Here is a 24,370-nt window from a genome sequence, read left to right as displayed (position 1 = left end):
ACAGGTTGGGAGTGGGTAATTTGTGCTCTTGCTACCTTCCTTGGATGTGGTAGCCATTTCTTAGACTCCCTCTCCAGAATTGAACCCTGATTCCCTGTTACCCGTGGTCACCATGGTAGGCACAGAAAGTATTATTGAAAGTTGATAGGGCAGACATTTGAATGTGGTGTCACTGCCACGGGGGAGTGCAATTGGTCCAAGGTTATCTAGAGTCACCAAAGTGGCAGGGCGAGCCTGGGTTGGTTTTGGTCTGATAAATGCACACATCCCTGGAGGTCAGCACACATGGGCATGTATTAGCTCTAGAATTACCACAGTTATCCAAGTAACGATTAGAATGACCAAAGGAACTATAACTGATTTAATGAGCCATTCGCACTGCCACTGTAATGACTGTGTGTACTTAGATATGCATAGCTTAATCTTCGTCCTTAGCTAGACCTAAGGAGATCGTCTCGGAGTCATCCCTGTTCATGTAAATGACACACAGGGGAGCCCGGGAGCAGGCAGGACGACCCCGGGATAAACCTTAGGTCTAGCTAAGGCCTCTGAGACAAGCATATGTTACTTGCAGGATCACCCAGGTAGCTGTGCTGGGGTGATGCAGTGCTTCCCTTTCTTCTGCCGCTGGAAGACAGGGGCCCATGGCACAGCATGGAAGAGGGTCAGCGTGCCTGCCATCATTTGAATGGGGCTTCTGTCTCTCTTGTGTGCACATGCAGGCATGCACACACCTGGCTTTTTAATTTTTAAAAAGATTCTATGATTATTATTTTTTTGCATTAATTTTGAGAATGAAAAGTCTTCAAAAATAGCACTGCCCAATAGTTGAGGCTCTCTGGGCAGTTTACAATTTAAACCATAATATACAAAAATCTAGATTTAAATATGTCAAAATTTAAAAGTGTCATAGAAAACCAGAATAAGTTACAGACCAGGGAAAGCTTGTTTAAAAAGCTATGTTTTCAGGAGGCGTTTGAAGGATATTACATTTTCCATCTCCCGTACTGCATGAGGGAAAGCTTTCCAGAGGGTGGGTGCCACTACAGAGAAGACCTGCCATTGAAGTTCTTTGTGATGACATTCTATTCGTCTTGGAATGACGGCAGGACCTCCTCTGACATGTTTAGGGCTATATTGTAGTTAATTTTTTGGGGGGGGAAAATGTCTTATTTCAAGAGAACATGATTAGATAAAACCTGTATTAACAATGGGATCAGTTGTTATAGCTGTTATTCCCTATGTGAATGAATTACTCTTGCATTGCTTATTTTAGTTGGATTGGTGTTTTGAAGTAAGGCATTTAACTTGAATTCCAGACCTAATGTTTAAAATGTGTGTGTGTGCTTCTTTTAAAATCTTTAGTATTTTAATGTCTTTGAAATGTAAATATAATATTGCATTGGTATGGACATCAAAATACTTAATGCAAGAAATGCTTAATTTGAAACATATTTGGTGTTTGAAATATTATTCCCCAGTGCCCAGCGTCATATGTCTGTAGAATGTTAAACATTCCTAAAAAAGAAAACCTGGCTTAGCTGTTGGAGTGATGTACATAACTCGCAAAAGAGCAAAGCATATATAGGGATTATAAAAGGAATCCAGATATGTGGAGAAACAGAAATGTACCATTGGAGCACTGAAGCATGTTTAAATTTTGTGATATGAAGCTGCTTGAGAGAGTATGTTTTTGATTAGCGAGTGTAAAGTATTTTTAAACATCACAGAATCCAGCACACCACCATTCCAACATCATACATTTAGAGAGCCTGGAAGATGGCAACTGCCAGCATCTTTAGCCAAGCCAAACTATTGGGATGGGGCCAAGCTATTAAAGTGGGGAGTTGCGGGTAAGTGGTCTTGAACTTCATTAATTTGGATTTAACCTTCAACCAAGTTGGCTAGGGAGAACCTGGCTATGCCACTCTTCCCACCCTTGAAGAAGTTGGCCATTGTTGTCTTAGAATATGGAGGCATTAATAAATAACTCCTGCATGATCTCAAGCTGTATCATTGGGTATGGGCCGGATCATGGACAAGCACTCTCCTGTTTTCACATCAATTTTCTTTTGTAACCTGCTCTGGGAATCTGGGATATGCAGAAGTGTAACAGTAAATTTTGAAGTGCAGACACTCATCATGATAGTTACCAAAGCCATGCCCCATGAGGAGAGTCCAATACAAGCAACTGTATTGATACGTCTCTTTTTGCAGTATACGGGTATTACTAAAAAATGAACAATGGTGCAGGGAGGCTGAATCTGGGTTTGGACCATGGCATGGGGGTGGGGATGCTCCTGCCATCATCCTGATCAGGGTCACACTTCCATGGAGCTGCTGTTTGTCTCCATATTCTCAATCCATGCCAGCAAACAGCAACTGAGATACAGGGGACTGATTGGATTGGGTCTATGGGTTAAACCCTTCTCCACCAAACTGCAATTCCAATCCAGATCAGGCCTCCCTCAGCTTCTTTTTAGGAAACAAAAACAAGGATACCTGGGCTTAACCTCACATACAGTTTAAAGTAGTGGGGGCCAAATGTGGGAGGTCCAGGGGTCTTTTCCCCCACCTGGACATCTCTCCATGAGACACTATGCAGTCCACAGAGTGTCCCTGATTTATTTATTTTTTAAAAATGGTGAAATTTGGCAGCAAACCACTCTGTAGCACTAAAAGTGTTCAATTTTGCTTGTTTGCAAATAAGCTAAATTTGTCTTTTCAGCTCTCTCTAGCATTATAGTGGATGTTTTCCTACTACTGCTGCTGAATTTGGTGGTGGTGTGGGTGGTATGGGCTGTGGGGGGGGGGATGTAGCCTGTCCTTGGTTTAAAGGCATGTCCTGAAGAAGCAAAATAATAATAATAATAATAATAATAATAATAATAATAATAATACCGTATTTCTTCGATTTTAAGATGCACTTTTCCCCTCATATAAACATCTCTAAAAACGGGGTGCGTCTTATAATTGCGGGTCATTTATTATTTCTTAGAATCAAAGCTTTTTTTCCGTTGGTGGTACTGAAATTAGTGTGTGTCTTACAATCGATGGCATCTTAGAATCGAAGAAATACGGTAATAATTTGTTACCTGCCTCTCCCTCTGGATCGAGGCGGGGCACAACACAAATGCGACATCATGCAACTAATTAAAACATTTTAAACCAATACATCACTAAAAGCAACACACCATTAAAAGGCAAATTTAAAATTCAACTGGGTAGGCCTGCCGGAAGAGATCAGTCTTTATGGCTTTCTTAAATTCCGGAAGACTATTAAGTTGACGAATCTCTCCCTGCAAGCCATTCCACAAACTGGGAGCGGCAGAAGAAAAGGTCGTCTGGGTAATAGTTGTCAGTCTTGTTTTTGTTGGCTGGAGTAAATTCTTCCCAGAGGACCTGAGTGTGCGGGGCGGATTGTACAGGAGAAGGTGATCCCGCAGGTAGCCTGGACCCAAACCATGTAGGGCTTTAAAGGTGATAACCAACACTTTATACTTTGCCCGGAAACTAATTGGCAGCCAGTGAAGAGATTTTAAAACTGGTGTAATGTGGTTACCCCTAGGTGTACCGGTGACCAGCCTGGCACTATTTCATAATGACTGCCTCTTTCCCCCCATTCAGTTAATGCTGTTCTGCAGCCTATGTGTACTGCTTATTTCCAAATTGTCCTCGTTCCATGACTGGCTCTGGTGACTGACACGGTCAGGCATGTAACGGCTCCAAGATGAGCAATCTTCATCATTTTTACTTTGCACAGAGAACCCAGGAAAGTGAAAGAGACAGAATAAGAGGGTTCTCAGTAGTTGACGTGTTCTGCTTCCTCCAGATTAAGGGGCTGCCTGCAGAAGTTTCCTTGCTTGAAAATCCCTCGAATCCTGGAACCATAACAGATACTTCCTGTAACATCACTTTTAACAGTCAATGTTTGCAGGGGTGGGGGATAATTTCATCATGGGAAAAGAAAACAGCCAGGTATGTGATAAACTGTAAAATAATGTATAAGTAGCACATATTCGACAGGGTTTAATTTTAGATAGAAATGCCCTGCCCCGGTGTGACTGGATGAGTCATTTGCTTTGATAATTTCATTGAAACAAATTACTTGTGTCAGCTGGTCATTGGGCAAGTGCCCAATTTAAATACTTGGTTGGTTTTTGTATTAACTGGCAAGAATAAGCTTTATGCTAAATTACTGCCCACAGAGGAAATAATATATCCATTTTAGAGCCCCAGTAATAGTGAGAATAGAAAAAAAAATGTGTTTATAATTTAGCAGAAAGATGGTCTGCAATTTGTGGCCACTCCCAAGATATTGTTGGAGTCATGGTTTTCCTGTTTTTCATCTGATGAAAGGTTCTCACAACAGCACATTTGCAGACTGGAATGCTAATTACATGCATCTGTCTCCATATTAGTCGAGGACAGCTTTTCCCAAGCTGGCGCCCTCCAGATGTTTGGGGCTACTAGAATTTGGGGCAATGCTGTTGGGAGGAGGCGCCTTAGCATGTGGGCTCCCCCACCCACACACCAACCTTGCTCTGGTTATTTGGAGGAATAATGCTACTGGGGGCTCCTCACATTACCAGACAGCTCCTCCAGTGTCAGCCCAATGTAAGAAGTGGACCTATGTCATTCCATTGATGAAATGATTGCTTGGAGGATCCTAGTCTGTAGGAAAAAGCAACAATAGCCATGTTGATCATAAGAAAAATCTCAAAATCCACATTTGTGTAATATTTGCATTAGGCCAACTCAAAGTCACAAACGGGGGAAAGTGTAAGCTTTCGAAATCTCAAGATACCTTTATCAGGTAGGATGTTACAAAAATCAGGATAGCAGGAGAAACAGGAGAGATAGAAAACGGCTGACTTGATGCTGAAGTCATGAAGTCTGCAATAGTCAGAATCTTAATGTGATAGGGAGGAAGAAGAGGGTTTGCAGTCTTTCAAGTTGGGCTGTGCCAGATGTTGCAATCAGTTCTCAAGAGTTCTTTTCACTCACATTTGGATTTAAAGGCTGAGTAAAGTTTAGATATAGCAAGAAACAACAACAATCCTTAACGAAGAGCTACATATAAACTTGAATATATACAGTATGAAGAGTTCTTAATGTTGCCTTTTTCGCATATTATTGCTTGATAGAATCTCACTGTGGTTATGTAGAAACTGTCAGGTAGGAATATTCCTGAAATTATTTTCTTCCTATATTGAGATATGGAGGTCTCACACCCGTTCTTCCTGCTCCTTTGCGCGCTTGTGTCTACTTCCTTCACTGTGCCTGACCCAGGAGAACCCCTGCTTATTTATGTATGGATAGTGCCACTATATAGTTTAATCACTTGGTGGCACTAGATTTGGTTGTATTCCAGTGGTGTCGGAATTTTCCTGTTGCTATTCTGTTCTTGTTTGAGAGAGACACAATAAAGTTCTTCTCTTGTCTAGCTTTGTGACTAGTATGTCGTCTAAAGCCTTCTGTGACAATTTCATTGTGAGATATTGTTAACTCTGGCTATTGACCTCTTAAGCATTTTATTACACATTTCACTGCACATCTGCAATATAATTTGTATCTGTGCTTCTTGGCAGGAAGGTCCAGGTTGCTAAACTATATTAAGATGAGAGAAATCACACTGGGGTGGTTCTACCATGTGTATAATCCTATGTCATTATTCCAGAGTAAACCAAATAAACATGGTGGATTTGGATTTACAGCAGTTAATGCTATTTATTTACCATAATGTTGATGTGTCTTTAGTCATTTCTCATCTCCTGTAAAAATCCTCATTTCTTTCTCTTTTATGAAGTATTTTATTGGTACGTGCAAGAATTTACAAAGCAACTTCCTCTTTTCTTTCTTTTAAAATAACTGGAGGCAGGATTAGAGTTTAATATGGCTGCCTTTGAAGGATGTTTCTTACAAAGTAAACCATGGAGACTGCTTGAATGTAAACGCTAAAAATAAAAGTTAGTTTAGTGCCAGTGAAAATTAATTCTTTTTCACTACATAGCATTTTGTTACTAGGGATTAGAACATAGATTTTGTAGATGGGAGAGTAAAGAATTTAGTTTAATTTGCATTGTATGCTCTATAATGAAAAGTTTGCAATAAAGTATCTGTGATAGAAATAAATGAACTGATAGAAAGCAATGGCTTGGTCCATCTATTTACTAGACCTGAAGATCCTGTTCCATGGTGGATAAGTGGGCATGCACACTCTACTCCCCCATGCTCATAATGTGTGATGTGGGTACTTCTTGCAGATGCCCATGTGCCACAACCCCCTTGCTTATATGTCTTATATTGTATTATCTGCAAAGTGGATGGGACACACCTACTTCTCCACCGAGGAACAGGATCTTTGGCCCAGATAAGCATTTGAACTGGTACAATGTAGACAGATAATGTTGTGGTGGGGAGCGTGTGTGTGTGTGTGTGTGTGTGAATGCACGCACACACACTGCATATATCTTTAGGTACCTATACTCAATTGGAACAGTAATGGTCATGTCCTGAGAAGTACTCCTTAGAATACTGCTCTGGTTATAATATCTGTCAACAAGAATAGAGATATAGAGCATCTTCCACATTCTTTTGATTGATTTCTCTGAGAAAAAGAGAAACATGGTTTCAATAAACAGTGGTCTGTTTGAAATTGTGTATTGTTCAAGTTCTTGTAATTCTTCAAAAGTGTCTGAGTATCTCATCCTTTAACTCCCCCCACCCCCAAGTGCTACTATGCTGTTTTATTGTTTGGTAAATGAGACCTGGCAGAGAGCCTTTGAAAGAACATTCCAGTAGTAGTAGACTTTTTGGTCAACTATTGAAATTGGGGGTGTCTGGAAAGGATATTTAAAAAACCACCAAAGAAACTTTAAAATTTTGCCACTACTATGTGGGCTAGATTGGCCAACAATTACCTTCAAGGGTTTCAGCAGTTAGAAATAGTCTCTTTGGGAGAGTAGTGTCTGACTTGTCTCTTAAATGGAGTTGCTAGAACTCTTCACCCCTGAAGGCCACAATCCTGATGTGAAGTAAAGTAAGGACACTAAGTTCAGTACTCATTTCCAAGCACTCATTTAGGGTTGCAGTCACAGAATTTTACAGACGTTTTTTTTCCTCCAGCACTTGCAACTTTCCCCATCGCTATAGCACTTAGACATAAGTAAAGCCTCACCTACCAGGTGACTCCTAACTACTTGTGGATTGGTTCAGGTGTAATGTTGAACTATGGATAGCTATAGCCTTGTTTACTGAACAATAAAGCAACTGTATGAGCTGTAACGAGGCTCAACTTTGTGTACTTCTCCCACCTCTTTCATTCTGACCAGGAGGAGAGGTTTGGAAGCTTTCGCTGATGTTTTAGCTTGCCGTGTCATCTGAACCCAGACAAACTGTGGTTAATCTTAACTATGATCGATCTTCACTATGATTAGTTGACAAAAGCAAATTGTCCTGTTCAGAAGACACCTTAAACCATGATTTTAATGACGGTGAATAAGGCAAAAAAGCCTTATTCACTGTGGTTAAAGCTGTGGTTTAAAGTGTCTTCTGAACAGGGCCAAAGTTTATGAACCTGGCTTACTTCAACTAATCATAGTGAAGACTAACAACAGTGTAGGATTTGGATGACATGCCAAACTGTGATTTATTTAAATTGGAAATGAAACATCTGATCTCCTTGCAGTTATATTGGAAAAGGAGGAAGGGAGTACACAAACCCAAGGATCACCGGGGCTTATTTTCATAATGCTAAACCGTGGTTTAGTGTTATGTTCAAACGCAGCCAGTATTTCCCTCAAAAACATACATGAATACCATAATCAAATGCCATAAGCATCTGAATTTTTAGTAGTATGGCGTAGTTTAGCTAATCAATCATAGAACTCTAGTGTGAGAACTTCATGGGCGATGAAACATGAGTACAACCTATCCTTGACAAGTTGCCATCATTGTAATTGATAGCCAATCCTCCTGCCTTAAATACTGAATCCACGTAAACTCATTCAACCAAATGCTTCTCTAAATCAAAGCATGGCTGTGCACCATCAGGATGGTTTTTTCCCTGAATGCTAGTATGGCAAAGTTGTTCAGGGACTATGAAAACATGCAAAGGTCACCATAAGAAGTGCAAAGATGTTATCCACTAAGTCAAGGGTAGATAACCTTTCTGGGTGCATGGACCCATTTGGCAACTTGAGAGACTGTCCTGGGCACCACCACCAAACGGGCATCGGCCTGCAGGCGCTTGCCATCTTCATTTCCTAAGAATGTTTCTGAGCCCCATGTGTGGCCAGAGGCATCCATGGGAGCAGCCAGAGGATGTCACTTTGGTTTGAAGTGATCCCAGCTGCAATTCTGTAATTAAAAAAGAAAGGAATGAAGAGTAGGAGGGGTAGGGCAGCTTTGTGGGCACCAAGAAATGTGGGTGGGTGCATTGGTGCCTGTGGGTGCCATGTTGCCTATCCCTGCAAAGTAGAGTCTTGGACTGTAGAGAATTATCGTTTGAAGTCCTTGATTTGACACAGGCCACTAGTGGTCCTGGGACTCAATCTGGTCTTTAAGACTTTTCCCATTTGGCCCATAGTACACCATCTCATTCCTCAGGACATTTCTGTAACAGCACTTCGGTTATAGAACTAGGTCCCTAGATAGGGTAGATCAGCCCCTCCGTTACTTAGCTTCCATCCAGTGATAAATACGTTGCTTTTCCACTTGGTGTTCATTGGTTTTTAAGGGGTGATAGCTGGTCTTATTCTTTTTGATAGTTTTAGTCCTTTGTTTTTATTGTTTACATTGTTTTAATATTTATTTTGTACACTGCTTTGAGGACCTAATGGCTGACGGGCAATCTAGAATTAGTTAATTAAACGGGGGTTATTAAATTAGATTAAATTTTGAATAGGCCTGATGAAAAAGCTGATTTTAGTAACATTCTGGCATGTTATCAATTAAAATACATGGTCAGTACAACAGAAGATACTGAGAGGGTCCGTCTCAACCCAATCTGGTACTATTTTGGAACACACACACACACACAGAATTATATTGTCCTGGAAACTACTGATATAACTTGTTTTTAATAAGCTCCAAATGGCTGTCATGACAACTTCCAATGTTTTTAGTTGAGGCCAACAGTAGAAATAATTGGACACCGGAAACAAAAAACTAATTCTTTTGCCTGCCATAGAATATTATGAGACATAACAATGCACAGCAGTCATTTTAATTACAGTGCTCTTTTTCCTTTCTTTCTTTTTTTCTCTGTAAAAGCTGAGGGCTTTGAAGTTCCGCTGCAAACAGAAACAATCCTGAGCAATGGTTTTCTTTCAAATTACTGTAATAACTGTAACATTAACGAAGGAAGAAATATGGACTTCTGCTATTTTATTTTATTTTATTTTATTTAAAAACCAATTCTTGGGCTACTGTATCTCTTGTGTAAAATATGCTGGAACTATATTTAACCAAAATAAAGGATCTGGTTAATATGCTACTATGCCATGTTCTATGTGTATATACATTGTTGGATATAGATTATATTGTAAACTATTAATGTAAGTTATTCTTACATAGTCAAATTTCAGTGTAGTCTGTTAGGGCAAAGAAATTGAGTTTACTATGTGAACCCTGCTTAGGATCCAAAAAGCTGATTTATATGCACCCAAGGGCTTGGGCACAGCCCAGTGAGATTTTTTACTTTTGAACTACAGATCTTTGTTTTGCTACCCAAACTGCTTTAGGAAGCCCTAACCCAAAACACGCATATTTACTCAGAAGAAAGTCCACTGAGTTCAATGGGACTTTCTCCCTAATAGGTGTGCATAGGATTGCAGTCTTATTTTCAAAAGTAGCCATCTGGAGGAATACCAGGCCCAAAGGCCGGTAGGGCTCTCAGAAGTAGTTATATAGTTCTTTGGTGCATAGTCCCTGTGTATGGCAAAACTGGTGAAAGTGAATAAGCAGGTACAACATCACAAGTAGAGATTTAAAAATAAAATAAAAATGTACAAGCTCCAACATGAGATTCTAAGTGCAAACCCAAAATTTCTGATGCCATCAGTGATACTTCCAATGAGTTCTCGTGTGTATTCATGTGTTAGTCGCTACAAATTCCAGTTATTTTTGTTCATTACTTTCATAGGTAACAAGTCCCATTTGTTTGTCATGCAGGTAAACATCCAACCTTCAGAATGGCACCGGTCCCTGCTACTGCCTCAATCCTGGGCAGGATTTATGGAGAGAACATACCATGCGATTTTACAAGTATGAGGAACTGGTTTATATATGTGCCTGTGACGGAGGGTAGTGCATTTGTTACCTGAGCTGAGCATTCAGGATGGGGTGTGTGAATATATAATTCATGTAAATAAATAAATAAATAAATAAATAAATCTGCCTGCTTTATATAAAATAAGAAAGCAAGATGAGAAAATAGTTTAAATATTAAGCATTTGAAGATACTTATCGTTTCCTGCTAGCCCACCAACTCCTTGACTAAATTAGGGTTCTAATTTAGAGACAATGGCTTGGATACAGACTGGTTTGCACGTACGTCCCATTGATTTAAATGGATTCTAAGTGCAAATAATGTAAGGCTGGGTCCAATCTTGTCTATCTGCCAGCAAGATAAAAACCACAGGTGGAATGGATTTCCTCTCCTGCCTACCTGCCCCCCAAATCGGCTCCAGAGGGTTGAGTGACCTTCCAGAGCAAATTTGTGGGAAATGTGGGAGTGCAGAGAGGAGAGCAAGGGGAAGTCCCCTTGAGTGAGTGGAAGTCTGCTCACGAGATGATGAATGGAATCCTACGCTTGGACCTAATTCTGTGTATAGGAATAAAGCTGTAAAAACCATCAGAGAATCCAGCTTTATTCCCACCTTTTGTAAAAGTTTAGGGTTATTGTGAATTTATTTATTTATTTATTTATTTATTTATTACATTTCTATATCGCCCAATAGCTGAAGCTCTCTGGGCAGTTCACAAAAATTAATACTCTGCCTTTCCACCAATAGTGGAAATGGTACTCAAGGCAGCTAACCATAGTAAGAACCAAAAATTTAAAATAAAATAAAAACTTGCTTAAAACAGTAATAAAACAAATACGTTAAAAGCACAACAATAAAAGGATAAAAACAACACCCAACCCAACTGAGCAGCTTACATGCCGAAAGCCTGCTTGAATAAAATAATCTTTGGTTACCTGTTCAAGGACAGCAGAGAGGGAACCAACTTAGCTTCCTTCAGCAGGGAATTCCAAAAGCCTGGGTGCAGCCACTAAGAAGTCCCTCTCTTGCATCTTTCACTAGGGTGACCATATGGAAAGGAGGACAGGGCTCTTGTATCTTTAACAGTTACATAGAAAAGGGAATTTCAGCAGGTGTCATTTGTATGCAGGCAGCACCTGGTGAAATCCCCTCTTCATCACAACAGTTAAAGCTACAGGTGCCCTGTCTTCTTTTGTATCTGGTCAATAGGGCAGGGTTCCTGCAGCTTTAACTGTGGTATGAAGAGAGAATTTCACCAGGTGCTTTATGCAAACAAATGACACCTGCTGAAATCCCCCTTTCTACGCAGCTGTTAAAGATATAGGATCCCTGTCCTTCTTTTCATATGGTCACCCTATCTTTAAACAAATGTTAAGGCAGAGGTACCAAGAGAAGGGCCTCCCCCGAACCCAGACAAGCTCGTATGGGAGAAGATGATGGAGAAGATGGTCATATATAATTGAAAATATGACCCTACAAAAAGAGAACAAGTTATGTCATTGACAAACTCTTTAAAATATGTAATTTCCCTAGTCCTCCCAAGTTAGGCTTTATTTGACAAGACTGATATTTCGTCGCAAGTAAAGAGCAAAGAGTAGATGCCAAGTTTCAGCCTGATTTTTTTTTTCTCATCCAAATTTGAATTAACATGGTTGAGTCCCCCCACCCCGTTTAAAAAATAAATCAATCAAATGTAACTTTTCAGTCATCTACAGTTAGATTTACAAGACCACCTGTTTTGTTCTTATGGGTAGTTCAAAATGGGCTAGTTTGCTGTCAGATTCATTCATATGAAGCTCGTTCAGCCACTCACAAGATTAGGGTGGCACGTGTATATCAAAACCTCATTGGAGGGGAAAATTGCTAGTGCAAATACACCATAAATCTCATACTATAAGAGAAGCTTGCCTTTAGGAGCCTTTTTAGTATCATATGATATTCATGAATATCCCAGCTAAGTATGATGAATGACTGAAAATGTCTCTTATTCCCACATACTTTTCCACATAGACATAATAACTCATATAAAACAGCAATTTTTAACCTGTAGGTCACAACACCACATTCAAAATTGATTTCAAGAAATGGTCTCTCCCCATTTTCCTTCTATCTTTACTTGGGAAAATTTATTCTAGCTGTTCGAAGCACACCCTTTACTAACTGCAGTGATGAATTTCATGGGATATTATTTATTTATTACATTTATATACCACCCCATAGCCTCTCTGGGCGGTTTACAAAAGTTAAAAACAATGAACATTAAAAACAGATATACAAAAATTTTAAAGCATAAAAACAGCAATATCCATTTAAAGCAGCTATTCTGGGGTCAGTTAAATAATAAAAAAAAAACCTCAGCATATGTTGTTAACTGCCTGGGAGAAGAGAAAAGTCTTAACTACCAGTAGTAGTATTTTACAAAAGTTTTATGGCTAGGTGAGCAGTGGGAAGAAAGAAAGAAATTCTTGTTTAGTGACCTAGGCAAATTTTGCTTTACCAATATCACTGTGTTCTCACTGCCCATACCCACATGCATGTAGAAATGTCTGAAGTTGGATCCCGACTCACAACACAATCTTGTACATGTCTACTCAGAAGGAAGTCCCATTGAGTTCAGTGTGACTTACTCCCTGGTAAGTATGTATAGAATTGCAGCCTTCGTCATGCTTAGAGTAGACCCATTGAAATCTTTGATACTGAAGTTAGCAATGGCTATCATGTCCTGTTGATTTCAATGGGTCTATGACTAAGTGTAGATCCACCCCTGAATGTCCAGTTTTAAGTCTCCCCCACCCCCCAATGCACACATATAGACAATTAACCGTAATTAATGGAACTAATGATTTTATTTAGGCCTATAACTTAGATGCACCCTTATTTCTCAGAAGTAAAAACTTAAATTCCATCACTTAACACATAGTTTATTAAGCTGCAAGGGCCCATAAAGGGCAATTTGATTTGATTGCAGAGTGGACCTCAGGGGAAAGGTTACATCTGTTATGCAAGTGCTCCCCATAGACATCTCTGAGTTGCTACCCATGTAAGGTCTCCCGCTGATTTATGTTGTGATCGTACAGGGAAGGCAAGCTGAGTTGGAGATGCAGTTAAAGCATGAAAAAGAAGGACCCGAAGAAGTGCAATACAAGCAATTTACAGCCTGGCTGTGGTAAGGGGTTGACTGTCTGCTGCTCCTCCTCTTCACTTGGAAAGGCGATAGGGAAGTGGGGGGAAAAGCACAGGGGGACACTTCAAAGGCTTCAAAGCTGCAAGTTTTACTGACTTTATCTGTGTTAATGACAAGAACCAGATATAATGCTTTGGCTTAAAAGGAAACAGCGAAGACAAGGTATTGTAGGTAAGAATGGCTTTATTTACTGGCAGCACTTCTTTAGATGGTGGCTGGGAAATGGTGGTGATGGGAGTGGCAGCACTGTTGAAAACCAGCTACCACGCTTTGGTATAGAAATCACTTCCCAAGTACACAGGCAGGATCTACACTACTGCTTTAAAATGGTTTATAACAGTAGTGACAACTGTTAGGGCCCAGGACACACTCCGTAGACAGTTTTCAAGCCGTTTTCAAAGTGTCAGTATATTCTGCCCTGGTGTAGTTCTGGCCAAAGTGAACCGATGCAGATAGAAAAGGCACTTTTCATTTAAAATATGATTTAGATGGGATGCTGATGCCCAGGCTTAAGTTTCTTATAAGGAATTAGTTATTGAAATGACTTGTCAGCATTGACACTTACCTGGTTTGTGTATGCAACGTAAACATGTATGTATACTATATGTATAAAGAAACTGGGTTTGGTTGAGACTTAACACCACTTCAAAATTGTTAAGCTGTCTCATCCTCCTTCAACCTGGTGCTCCCAAGTTATGTTGGATTTCAGCTCTCATTAGCCTCAGTGGCCATGCTGCTTGGGCTGATGGGGGGTGTAGTCCAACATGTCTGGAGGATACTAGATTGGGGAATTCCAGGTTATTTTCTTACTACATAGAAACAGGAACGTTGGTAAACACATACTTCAAGACATCATGCTTAATGCTCTAGAGAAGCTTTTTTTTTCAACCTTGAGCCCTCCAGATGTTTAGACTATAACTCCCAGCATTCCTGACCATTAGTCATGCTGATGGGAGTTGAAGTCCAAAACATCTGGAGGGCACCTAGTAGGGAAGGCTGCTCTAGAGAAGTTAAAGTGTGTGTGTGTGTGTGTGTGTGGTTTTTGTTTTTTTTTTTGGCAAAAATTAAAGTACATCTGTACTAACTATAAAACTGAAAATTCGTGCACACATAGTCTAGGATGCCCAAGTCTTGAGGATATGCCTTCTCCTTTATTATCTTTCCAAATCTCTGAGGTCTTCTGAAGAGACACTCCTGGTGGTTCCACATGGGCTGGAAACCACCAGGAGTAGGGCCTTTACTGTGGCAGCTCCCAGCCTCTGGAATGCCCTTCAAACTGAGGCCAGGCATGTACCTACATTACTTTTTTTTTGGTATTTTCAGCCAAGCCTTTCCTGACTGATGAGTAAATTCCAGCCACTATTTTATTGATCTATTTGTTTTTACTGTCACTTTTTGTATTTTGTGTTTTAATTTATTGTACATTGCTCTGGTATTTCCTGGTGTGGAGGGGTTTATACATTTTATAATAAGTCAAGATTCTGAACATGAAGTTTATCTTAAAATAAACCCTAGTGCTCCAACACCAAATAAGCCCAAACCACATTGCCTCTTTGTTACACGATAGGGATTTGTCCGTGACAACGGCGATCTTTCCAACTCCACCAACCACAGTTTAATTTCAACTTGGCCAGCAGATACCCAGTCAAGACTGCCCTACTAAATATGATCCATGTTTTCTACAGTAGCCATAAAATCGTGAGCTGCTCCAGGAGTAGGGGCCTCCGTTTGAATGTTAAAATCCCCCAATGCAATCAGTGTTGGGGAAATCAACTCCCAGCTCTATCAACATGGGCAGTGGGGTAGGCAGTACGTCAACAGAATCCCAATCCTGTCTTGATGCTCTGCTACCAAGCACACATACTCAAACCATGGAGATTGCTGGACAGGGTACATCAATAGGGGAATGCGTTCATGATTGATTATTGCAATTCTGCTTCCCAACCTGTTGCATCTTGTTACTTTGTTCAAAATCTTTAGGGCTACCTAAAGGCTTGTGCATATGAAGTGAATCTAATGCATGTTTTTTTCATTGACAACCATACCAACGCCACAAACTTCCCTTTGAAGCTAATGCTTCTTCTCGTTCTTTTACCAGGGTCAGAGATATGTTGACCGATGTAATCAAGGGTGCTTCAAAGTAAGATATTTGTTTCTTAATATAATTTCTTTCTTTTGGATATGCTTTGAGGTTGGATTCCTGCATTCAGCAGGGGGTTGGATGATGGCCTTATAGGCCCCTTCCAACTCTACCATTCTATGATTCTGTGCTTTCTTACTCATTGGGGGATAGCGGTGCAGTGTAGTTTGGTTGGTTTCCTCTCATTTAATAGAAGGAGGCTCCTAAAAATGAACGTCATTTGAAGGGAAAGCAACTCTCTTTCAAGTTTAGGTCCTGCCCCATTTTTCTTCTTCTAGAGCTGACCCAAATTTGGGGTGGGGGGTACAGAAATGTCAGTATTCCTGCCTGCATATTAAAAGGCTGCCTTCAGAAATCATTGTCTTTTGTATCAAAAGAGATTGAATGTCTCATTCCCTTTAAGTATGATGTATGTCTACAAAATATGCTTCTTCTCATACACCTTAATTGCCACCAAGACTTAATAACTCATATAAAACAGTCGTTCTTTACTTGTAGGTGACAGCTCCACCTTGAAAATAGATTTCAATAAATTGTCTTTTTCCATTTTCCTGTAATCTTTAATAGAGAAGCTTCATTTCTTAAGATTCTCAAAGATTCTTAGGGTCAACCCAAACACAATTAGCAAGTTTGTGGTTGTTACTTGTAAAGGAAATTGTAAGCATGGATGGCCTGATCTGGATCATGTCCTGAGTGAGGGAGGAAGGTTTTTTTCACATTTTGCTGCTCTACCTGGTCCCAATCTGTGCCTGGTATTTGCACTGGAAGAAAAGCAACTGTTTCTGAATGTGGAGCTTTTCTTCCACTCAAATGGCAGGTTCAGAAGTCTTGATCAGTGGTGTGATGGTAAACGTCATGACAGTCCCCATAGCTACGCCTCCAAGGAGAGTCCAAAAATTCAGGCACTGTGTTGATCTTTATCAGTATTGGGCAAAAGGCAGGATACAAATAAAATAATAACAACAACCCAGTTCTAGCAGTTTTCATCTCTACGAGAAGCAGGCCTTTTGTAAAGCTATTGCATCTTAGTTGCCCAGGACACCCCAAAATACTTTGCATAACATCATTATGTGGTTGCTGAGAAAATTCATTTCCATCCAGCTGCTGTGAAGGCTCCAGCTAAGCTCAGAGGGAGCAGGGAAGTCCGAGGCAGGGGGCAGAGGACATCAGGATCTCTGCTAATCGAAACGTGCCAGTGATCCCTGGCTCCAGTACATCACTGGTCCCTATCCGGATTAAGATTACAGTGGGAGGGGGGAGAAGGGTGTGCCTCTGATATCCTCCTTCCCCACCAGACACCAGATCGCACCCACCCACCCAATTACACTCACACAATTGCTAATTGGATGAATGGAGTCATGTTTGGTTTGGCCCTTAGCCTGGTTTCAGTCATCGTTTCAAGAGCCTGTAAAATGGGTCACAAATATTTGCCCAGACAGAGTGAGAACAGCGATTCTTGCTCTCATTCTGACTTGCCTTCATTTCATCATCATATAGCCAAATATGATTGACTGTGTGAAAACAGGACATCACACTCCTTGCCTACCTGATCCCTGATTAGCTGGGATTGCCTAGAAACAAAATTCTCCCCCCACCATCTGCATTGTGTTTTAAATGGCCCTGAAAATTTAGAACAACAGGCACAAAAAGTAAAGCAAGGGGGTGGTTTAAGTCTTGTGCTCCAAACAATACACGGAGTGGTAGGGGGCTCCTCCATCTCTCATGACATAATTGGAGTCCCTCTTTGCCATGATAGGAGTAACCGAGGCATACTCTGACCCTTCCCTATAAAGACTATTTCATCGGAAATCAATTTTCTTCTTTTCATTGGTTGCTGGAAGTGTCTTGTTAACCAGTATAGCAGCCCAGTGTGACAACTAACCCATGTAAGAAACTGCTATATTCTAATGTGTGCAGGGGCCAAACTAGACATGATAATGTTCATGCCACTTGGTTTTGTTTCAGATGGCCAGCACGGGTGTTGGTGTTGGAGCTGGGTAGAGCGTCTTTAACTCTTTGCCCCTGCCATATCAGAATCAGCCTCTTCACACCTGCTATTTGCAGTGAGGGGGAAGCTCCTGATGTCACAGTCACCCATTACAAGTAGCAGGGGTGCTCCTCCCCCCATTCTGAGGGAACTCTAACCCTTTGCAGTTAACTCTACGCCACTCTCCTGATCTGCCTTGCCTAGCATTCCCTTGCATTGTTTTGTTTTCTTGTTCTTTAAGCCAAATATATCAACATTTTGACTTTTTAGCAATATTACTACTGGAAGAAATCTCTAGGGGAGGTCTGCAGGCAAGTCTCACCAGATTTTCTTAATTGAAAGCACTGGCCAATGGCATAGTCTGGTCTTCCCCAAGTTGTTGCCCTCCAGATCTGTTGGAATGTAATGCTCATCTTCCCCAGTGTCAGGGTCCGGGGCGTGGGTGGCAAGGCTTCAGCGTAGGAACACCGGGGCCAGGGTGGACGCCAGTGGAACTGGCAACAGAGTCCAGGTAGGGCCAGAGGCAAACAAAGTTCAGAGTCCAAAGGCAAAACAGAGTCCAAGCAGGGCTGGAGGCAAAAGGTGTGGTCCAGAGACAAGCAGAGTTTAGAGCAACAGGGTTCAAGCAGGGCCACAGGCAAAGCAGAAGGTCAGGCACGGGAAGCTCTGGAATCACAGGAAGTTAGGAATGGACTACAGCTGGCACAGGAGACCATGTTGCTGTGGTAAAGGCTGAAGTGGAAATGCAGTTCTTATATAGCTCCTTCCTTTCTGGCTGCTCCCAGCTGGTCTGCATCAGTCCACCTGTGAGTACCTGATGATAAGAACCTGGATCCTGCAACTACTCTGTGGCCAGCAAGGTGCCCTGCGGCCACCAGGTGGTGCTGTAGGACAGAACCTGACACCCAGCCATCATGGCCATGCTAGCTAGGGATGATGGGAGTTGCAGCCCCAGATGTCTGGAAGGTGCCATCTTGTGGAATGGTGGCTCATTCAGTGAGGCCAGTGAAGCTTTTGAGCTCCATTGTGACCTTTGAGGTTACCTTGTTAAAGGGTGGCCTGTGTGGTCATTTTCATCCTATTTCTCCCCTCCTCCCCACAAACAAACACACATTTCTTACAATGTATCATTTTCAACAGGGAAAGCCCAGTGGTGAAAGGGAATTGCCTTCTAGCCTTAACAGGCCTTGCCGTCGCCGTAGCAAAACATGAGAAGGGGCTGTCTTCCGACACCGAAGAACAATTCAATGTGAGTTAAACCTTACTTGATCTCTTTGTCGTGCTGTTCAACAAGCATTCTTTCAACTTATCAGGCTCAGAGTGTTAGCAGCTGAAGACGATGTGTCTCCTGCACTGTTTCTAATCCCAAATGCAATTGGACATTTGAGTTTTAAATTAATTTGTCTGAAATCTCATTGGGAGATAGACAGTTGATGATACTGGGAAAAACACCTGGCAAGATTATTAGCAAAATGTATGTGTTTTGTCTAGGTAATGCTGCATTCTGGGCATGCTTCCCTGGAAGTAAGTCTCCTTGGCATTAGTGGAACTTGCTTCTGAGTAAATACGGTTAAGATTGCGTTTTAAGACTTTTTGAACCTTAAATCTACACCTTTCTGCTGCTTTAAAATACCCATTCATTTTTTGTGCATGTACAGAAAGATTTTAATTTCTTTCTTTTCACAATCTTAATAATACCAATATCTGGCATAAAACATTGCTTTAAAATTTGGCAGCTTTTGGATTTAAATAACAAAGTTTTTTAGGTATAGCACATTAGCTTCTGAATTTCTGTTCTTCCCTGAAAACATTTTCCTGAAGCTAAAAACAGAAGCTGGCAAATATCTTGTAAGCTTGGGCTACTGACAGCTTATGGTCCTGTTGTTACCTTCAGACTGAGCCAGACTTTCTTCTGACAAAGCACTGGATCTCCATGGTGATAGATACGCTCCTCAGCATTGTGGACAGTCATTATTGCCCCAAAGGTCGCATCTTCCCATGGTTTTATCAGGTAGGTCCAACTAGATTTTACAAGAATAATGTGAAATGATAGTACTTTTGCCTTGTTATAAGTGTTTCAACCATCTTCCCTGAGGCTTTCAGAATAATTCTATATTTGTAATGACAGAAGGAAGCTATTCTCAAAATGTGCACCTGTGGAGTTCTCCTTCACTCCATAATGGTAGATAGCAGCATAATAGATCATAGTATCAGGGTGATGCGACTGGCTCTGTGTAAGATCTACAGTCTTCACATGTCCGTTAAGGAAAATCAGATAAAAGGGGAGAGGTTCCCAAGTCATCCTGGGTTAACTGTTGAAGGAAATGACTTTGTCTCCGTTGTTTCTGTGGAGCATAAACACCTGGAGCTTGTGAACAGCCTGAGGTGAAAAAGAACCAAGGAAAAAATGCTATAGTGAGGCATGGAAGAGTCAAGCCATAGGTAAAGAGAATGGGGGTGAGATTGGGACTAAGCCCTGCACTGGATGAGCAGCAGGAGGTGAGCCAGAGGCGGTTGGGAACAAATTGTGAAGAGCACGTTAGTGCTCTCTGAGGTTAAAACTCCATGTTATAGGCAACCTGGGTCTGGTACGCTGAAGATGACATCCCCGTATCAAGTTCTGTTCCCCTCCTGTCCTTTGCATCATTTGGGATCACTGGTTTCATGTTGTGAGTAGCTTTAGAGCAGGGGAAGCGAAATTCACAATGTGACAATGTCATGACCTGGGATCAGTGATCGGCAACGTGGTGGTGGTGAGAGAAAGAGATGCCATTTTCAGGTGATGTGTAATTTCAGCCTAAGAGAACCGGAAACCCTCAGATAAGTCCCCAGCCAACAAGGTGGGCATCCAAGCCCAAAATTTGGGCAGGGGCACTATTTTAATATTTTGAGTAGTCCATTCATCAGGTGACACTGATGGCCTGCTGATGTGCTTTCTAGATGGGGCTCAAGCTTAAGAGCTTTCGGTTTCCCTGCAGTCCTCCCATAGCTCAGCTCTTCTCTGGACCCTGCTGTGCTTGAACCTTGCGCTACCTTCAGATCTTGCCTTTGGTACTGATCTTGGTCATTCTTAGCTGCTCTATATTCTCACCAATGGAAATAGGACACCCTCTCTGGTATGTGGAAACCTACACGAAGCGGGTGTAGCTCAGCAGGCAGAAAGTGCCAGGTTCAATCTTCGGCTTCTCCATGTAGGATTAGGAAAGAATCCTGCCTGAAACCAAGGGGAGCCATGGCTGCCAGTCAATATCAACAGTACCAGGCAAGATGGGCCAGTGATCCAACTTGGTGTAGGGTTGCTTACTCTGTTCCCATTTAACTGAATGTGGGATGGCCTGTTTCCCTCAGATTAAGTCCTCCGTTGAACAAGATGGCTGCCATGTTATGCAAAGGCTGTACATGGGGCTCTAGAAGGGCGAATGTGAGCACCGTATTGTCCTCTTCCCAATGGCAGTGCAGGGAGGACTCAGTTGGCTTACTTACCACAAGTGATCCAGCAAGGGGCTAACAGCAAGGCTAAAGATAGCCTTGCAGGCCACCAATACCCATGGGTTGCCAGACCGCCACTAGTGGATGTTGGAAACACTGTAGTGCAGGGGTGGGCAACTTGTTGCCCTCCAAATACTTTGGCCTACAACTTCAATAAGCCCTAGTCAGCCTAGCCAATGCTGAAGAGCGATGACTATTGTAGGCCGCAAGTTGCCCACCCTGGCTATAGCACAAGAGCCCACGTTAAGGGACCTTCCCGTTAGGCAGGTGTTGAGCAGTGTGAGTCAAAGTAAAAGGTTTCAAGTTGCTGCCAAAGGACTACATCTGGATAGTAGGCTACTGTATTCCAAGCAGTTCCCAAAGGATTACTTACTATTTTCTTAAGATATCCAGCATGAATACTCCACACTGTGTTTCACTGTGTTTTAAACAGTATATTTTCAGTGTGGGAAATGTTGCTGCATTGCCACCAGTACTACTTGCCTTCATCCTGTCTCTTTCAGTTGCTTTCCTTTTCTGCTTAAAGCGGTGCATTGCTATGCAAAGCTTGCTTGCTTGCTGTGCTTGTGTATATGTAATCAAACCTTCATATTGTTTGCTTCGAGGGGTGTGCTTGTTTCATTTCTTGTTTTATGGTTTTCTTGTTACATGCCTACTCAGAAGTAAATCCCATTGAGTTCAATGGGGCTTACTCCTAGGTTAGGGGTATAGGATTGCAGCCTTTCTGTGGGTTTTGTGATTCGAGTTCTCTGCTTCAAGAAAAACGTAAATCTTTGTGATTAATCATTGTGATCTGCCTTGAGTGCCAGGGGTTGGCAGGTCCTTTACAATTTTTAAAATAAATATTCTGACATTAATATTAATGTTTTAAAAAGTGTTTTAATCTCTGTGCATTTGGCATTTAGACATTTCTGCAAGAGCTGCAAATATTTATATTCTTGACATAGCCCTTCTATTGGTGTGGCTTCCTCCTGCCCCCCTCCCTGCCCTGGGCTGCCTTTGCAGTAAATTCCAGTAAAGCTGTAATTATGGAATTAATTAACATTCACAGTAACATTTTTATTTACATATATGCAGGGACAGGATCGTTCAATCCCATCTGTTTTGGTTTTTTTAAAGCGCAGATTTCTGTTTCCTCTCTAGGAAGCCTATTAATTGCTTGTTTCGGGGTGTTAAAATAAAACACTGTTAAATAAAGGTATGGACAGTTATGTGGTCAAAGCACAACTATCGTTTCCTTTTCCTTTTCTAAAGATTTCCTAGAATGCTGTAGGATGTGATGAAATTTCTTCAAATGGGGAAAAGGTTAAAACCAAAAAAAGTCTTTCGAGATTTTATTTTGTCTCCTAGAAATCTTACTCTAGTGAAAATACCGCGAGTGCTATCGCTCGTTCCTGTGCAGCGACGGCTTTGTCTCTCTTGGTGCCGGTTTTTATTGTATCCTACAAGGAAAAGGTGGAGGAAGTCCTGAATTTACTGATTGCCATGTTACCTGGGAAACCAAATGCAGATGAGTCTCAGGCTGTTCAAATTCACATGGGCCTCGCTTTGGGGATGTTTATTTCGCGGTTATGCGAAGAGAAAGTCAGGTATGCATTACCTTGTACAGCAGGTGTGTAAATAACTTTGTCCCCCCCCCCCCCCCGCTCCCGTGTGAGGCATTTAAATTATGCAGAGCAACATGCTTAGCTTTCTGCACTTAACGATTCCTGAGGTGCTCTGCAAGATGATTTCATTATCTTTTATAGATTGCTTCCTTGGTCCCTCATCTTCTTCCCCTCTGCATTGTTTTCACTGCAACATATTCGGTTAATTTATTAACACTTTTCCCAGATTGGTGTGGTGTCTGGGTCCCCTTCTTGGGATACATTCACAGGGCGAAGAGCCCCCACAGCGTGGCCCTCCTCTGTACTGTGAAGGGAAAATCAGAGGCCATGTGGGCAAAGTTCTTAGTGCAGGGGGAGCCAGTGTGGTGCCTGTGGGCACAGTGCACCCTCGGACGACTTCCATAGTGCCCGCCAAGGTGCCCAACCCCTCCTACTTCTATTTTTTTGTTTAAATAACAAAAAATTATTATAGGCTTCAAAGCAAAACGAGGGCCTCTAGCTGCTCCTATTTTCTTTTCGTACAAATGCCTCTGGGCCATATGTGGGGTTCAGAGTCATTTTAAGGAAATGAAGATGGCAGGCGGCTGTAACATGCCCATTCTGTGGTGGTGACCAGAGGTTTCACAGACATGCCCACAGACCCAAAAGGTTACGTGCTCTTGTCTTGGCATAACCTCTTCTGATTTCACATCCTGTGATGGGCGCTAAGTTAAGCACTAAGCTCTTATACGCTGGCTTTTATTTGTATTTTTGCCCTCACCAATTTCTGGAATGTGGCTCCTGAGAGCTTCTCCGAAATTCAACTTGCCCCATGGGCTGAATGAGGTCTCCCACCCCTGATAGAAGTCCTGTATCTGTGTTTACGTGCTGTGCCTCAGCATGTACGTTGTGTTGGAGTAGATAAGGCTGTGTTATTTGGAGTATTATTTATTTATTTATTTATTTATTTATTTATTTTTACCCCACTCCTCAGCCAAAACAGGCTCCCAGAGCAGCGTACCATTAGATTGTAAGCCTGTGGGCAGGGACTGTCAAGAAATACTTTTGTAAGCCGCCGTGAGAGCCGTTTTTGGCTGAATGGCGGCATAAAAATACTTAAATAAATAAAAATAAATAAATAATCAATCATCAAAGAGGGCAGTCCCTGCTCTCAGGCTTATAGTTTTAACTCTGTATTTTAATTTTATATCAATTTTGCTGCGTGGTTTTTATCCTGGTTGTGCTTTTTATACTTTATTTTGTATTTGTGCTTTTAACCTGTTGGTTGTTTTATTATGGTTTTAATTTTTGTGAACCATCCAGAGAGCTTCGGCTATTGGGCAGTATAAAAATGTAATAAATAAATAAATAAATAAATAAAAAAGGCATGACACACAAGAAAAAGGAGATGGGGAGGGAAGAGGGAAAAGAGAGAGAGAAGTAGACGGGTAGACGGGGTGGTGGAATGGCCCTGCTCCCTCCTCTCCCTAAGGAGGGTCAGACCAACTAGAGCAGGCAATTATGTTCCCTCTGCCTGCTCCTGCCTCCCTCGCTCCGTCTTCTTCCTCACAGGGTCACAATGTCAGTTAGCCCAGGGGAGATGGGGAGACCAACTGGAGCAGGCCCTGATGTCTTCGCTACCTGCTCCTGTCTCCCTCACTCTGTCTTCTTCCCCACAGGGCCATGATGTCAGTTGGCCAAGGGGGTCAGGGA

General features: G+C 41.7%; 1 protein-coding gene across 1 annotated transcript in view; it reads left to right on the top strand.

The window, feature by feature from the left end:
• FOCAD (focadhesin) overlaps positions 1–24,370 on the top strand; it is a 146,014-nt gene that overhangs the window by 86,409 nt on the left and 35,235 nt on the right. The window contains exons 22-27 of the mRNA XM_063129216.1: positions 10,177–10,269; positions 13,349–13,437; positions 15,554–15,595; positions 18,723–18,831; positions 19,477–19,593; positions 22,422–22,660. Coding sequence (XP_062985286.1) covers positions 10,177–10,269; positions 13,349–13,437; positions 15,554–15,595; positions 18,723–18,831; positions 19,477–19,593; positions 22,422–22,660 — 689 coding nt within the window. The remainder of the gene's footprint in view (positions 1–10,176; positions 10,270–13,348; positions 13,438–15,553; positions 15,596–18,722; positions 18,832–19,476; positions 19,594–22,421; positions 22,661–24,370) is intronic.

This window comes from Elgaria multicarinata, chromosome 6, assembly GCF_023053635.1.
Source record: "Elgaria multicarinata webbii isolate HBS135686 ecotype San Diego chromosome 6, rElgMul1.1.pri, whole genome shotgun sequence".
Lineage (NCBI taxonomy): Eukaryota > Metazoa > Chordata > Lepidosauria > Squamata > Anguidae > Elgaria > Elgaria multicarinata.
This window is presented reverse-complemented; position numbering and strand designations above follow the sequence as displayed.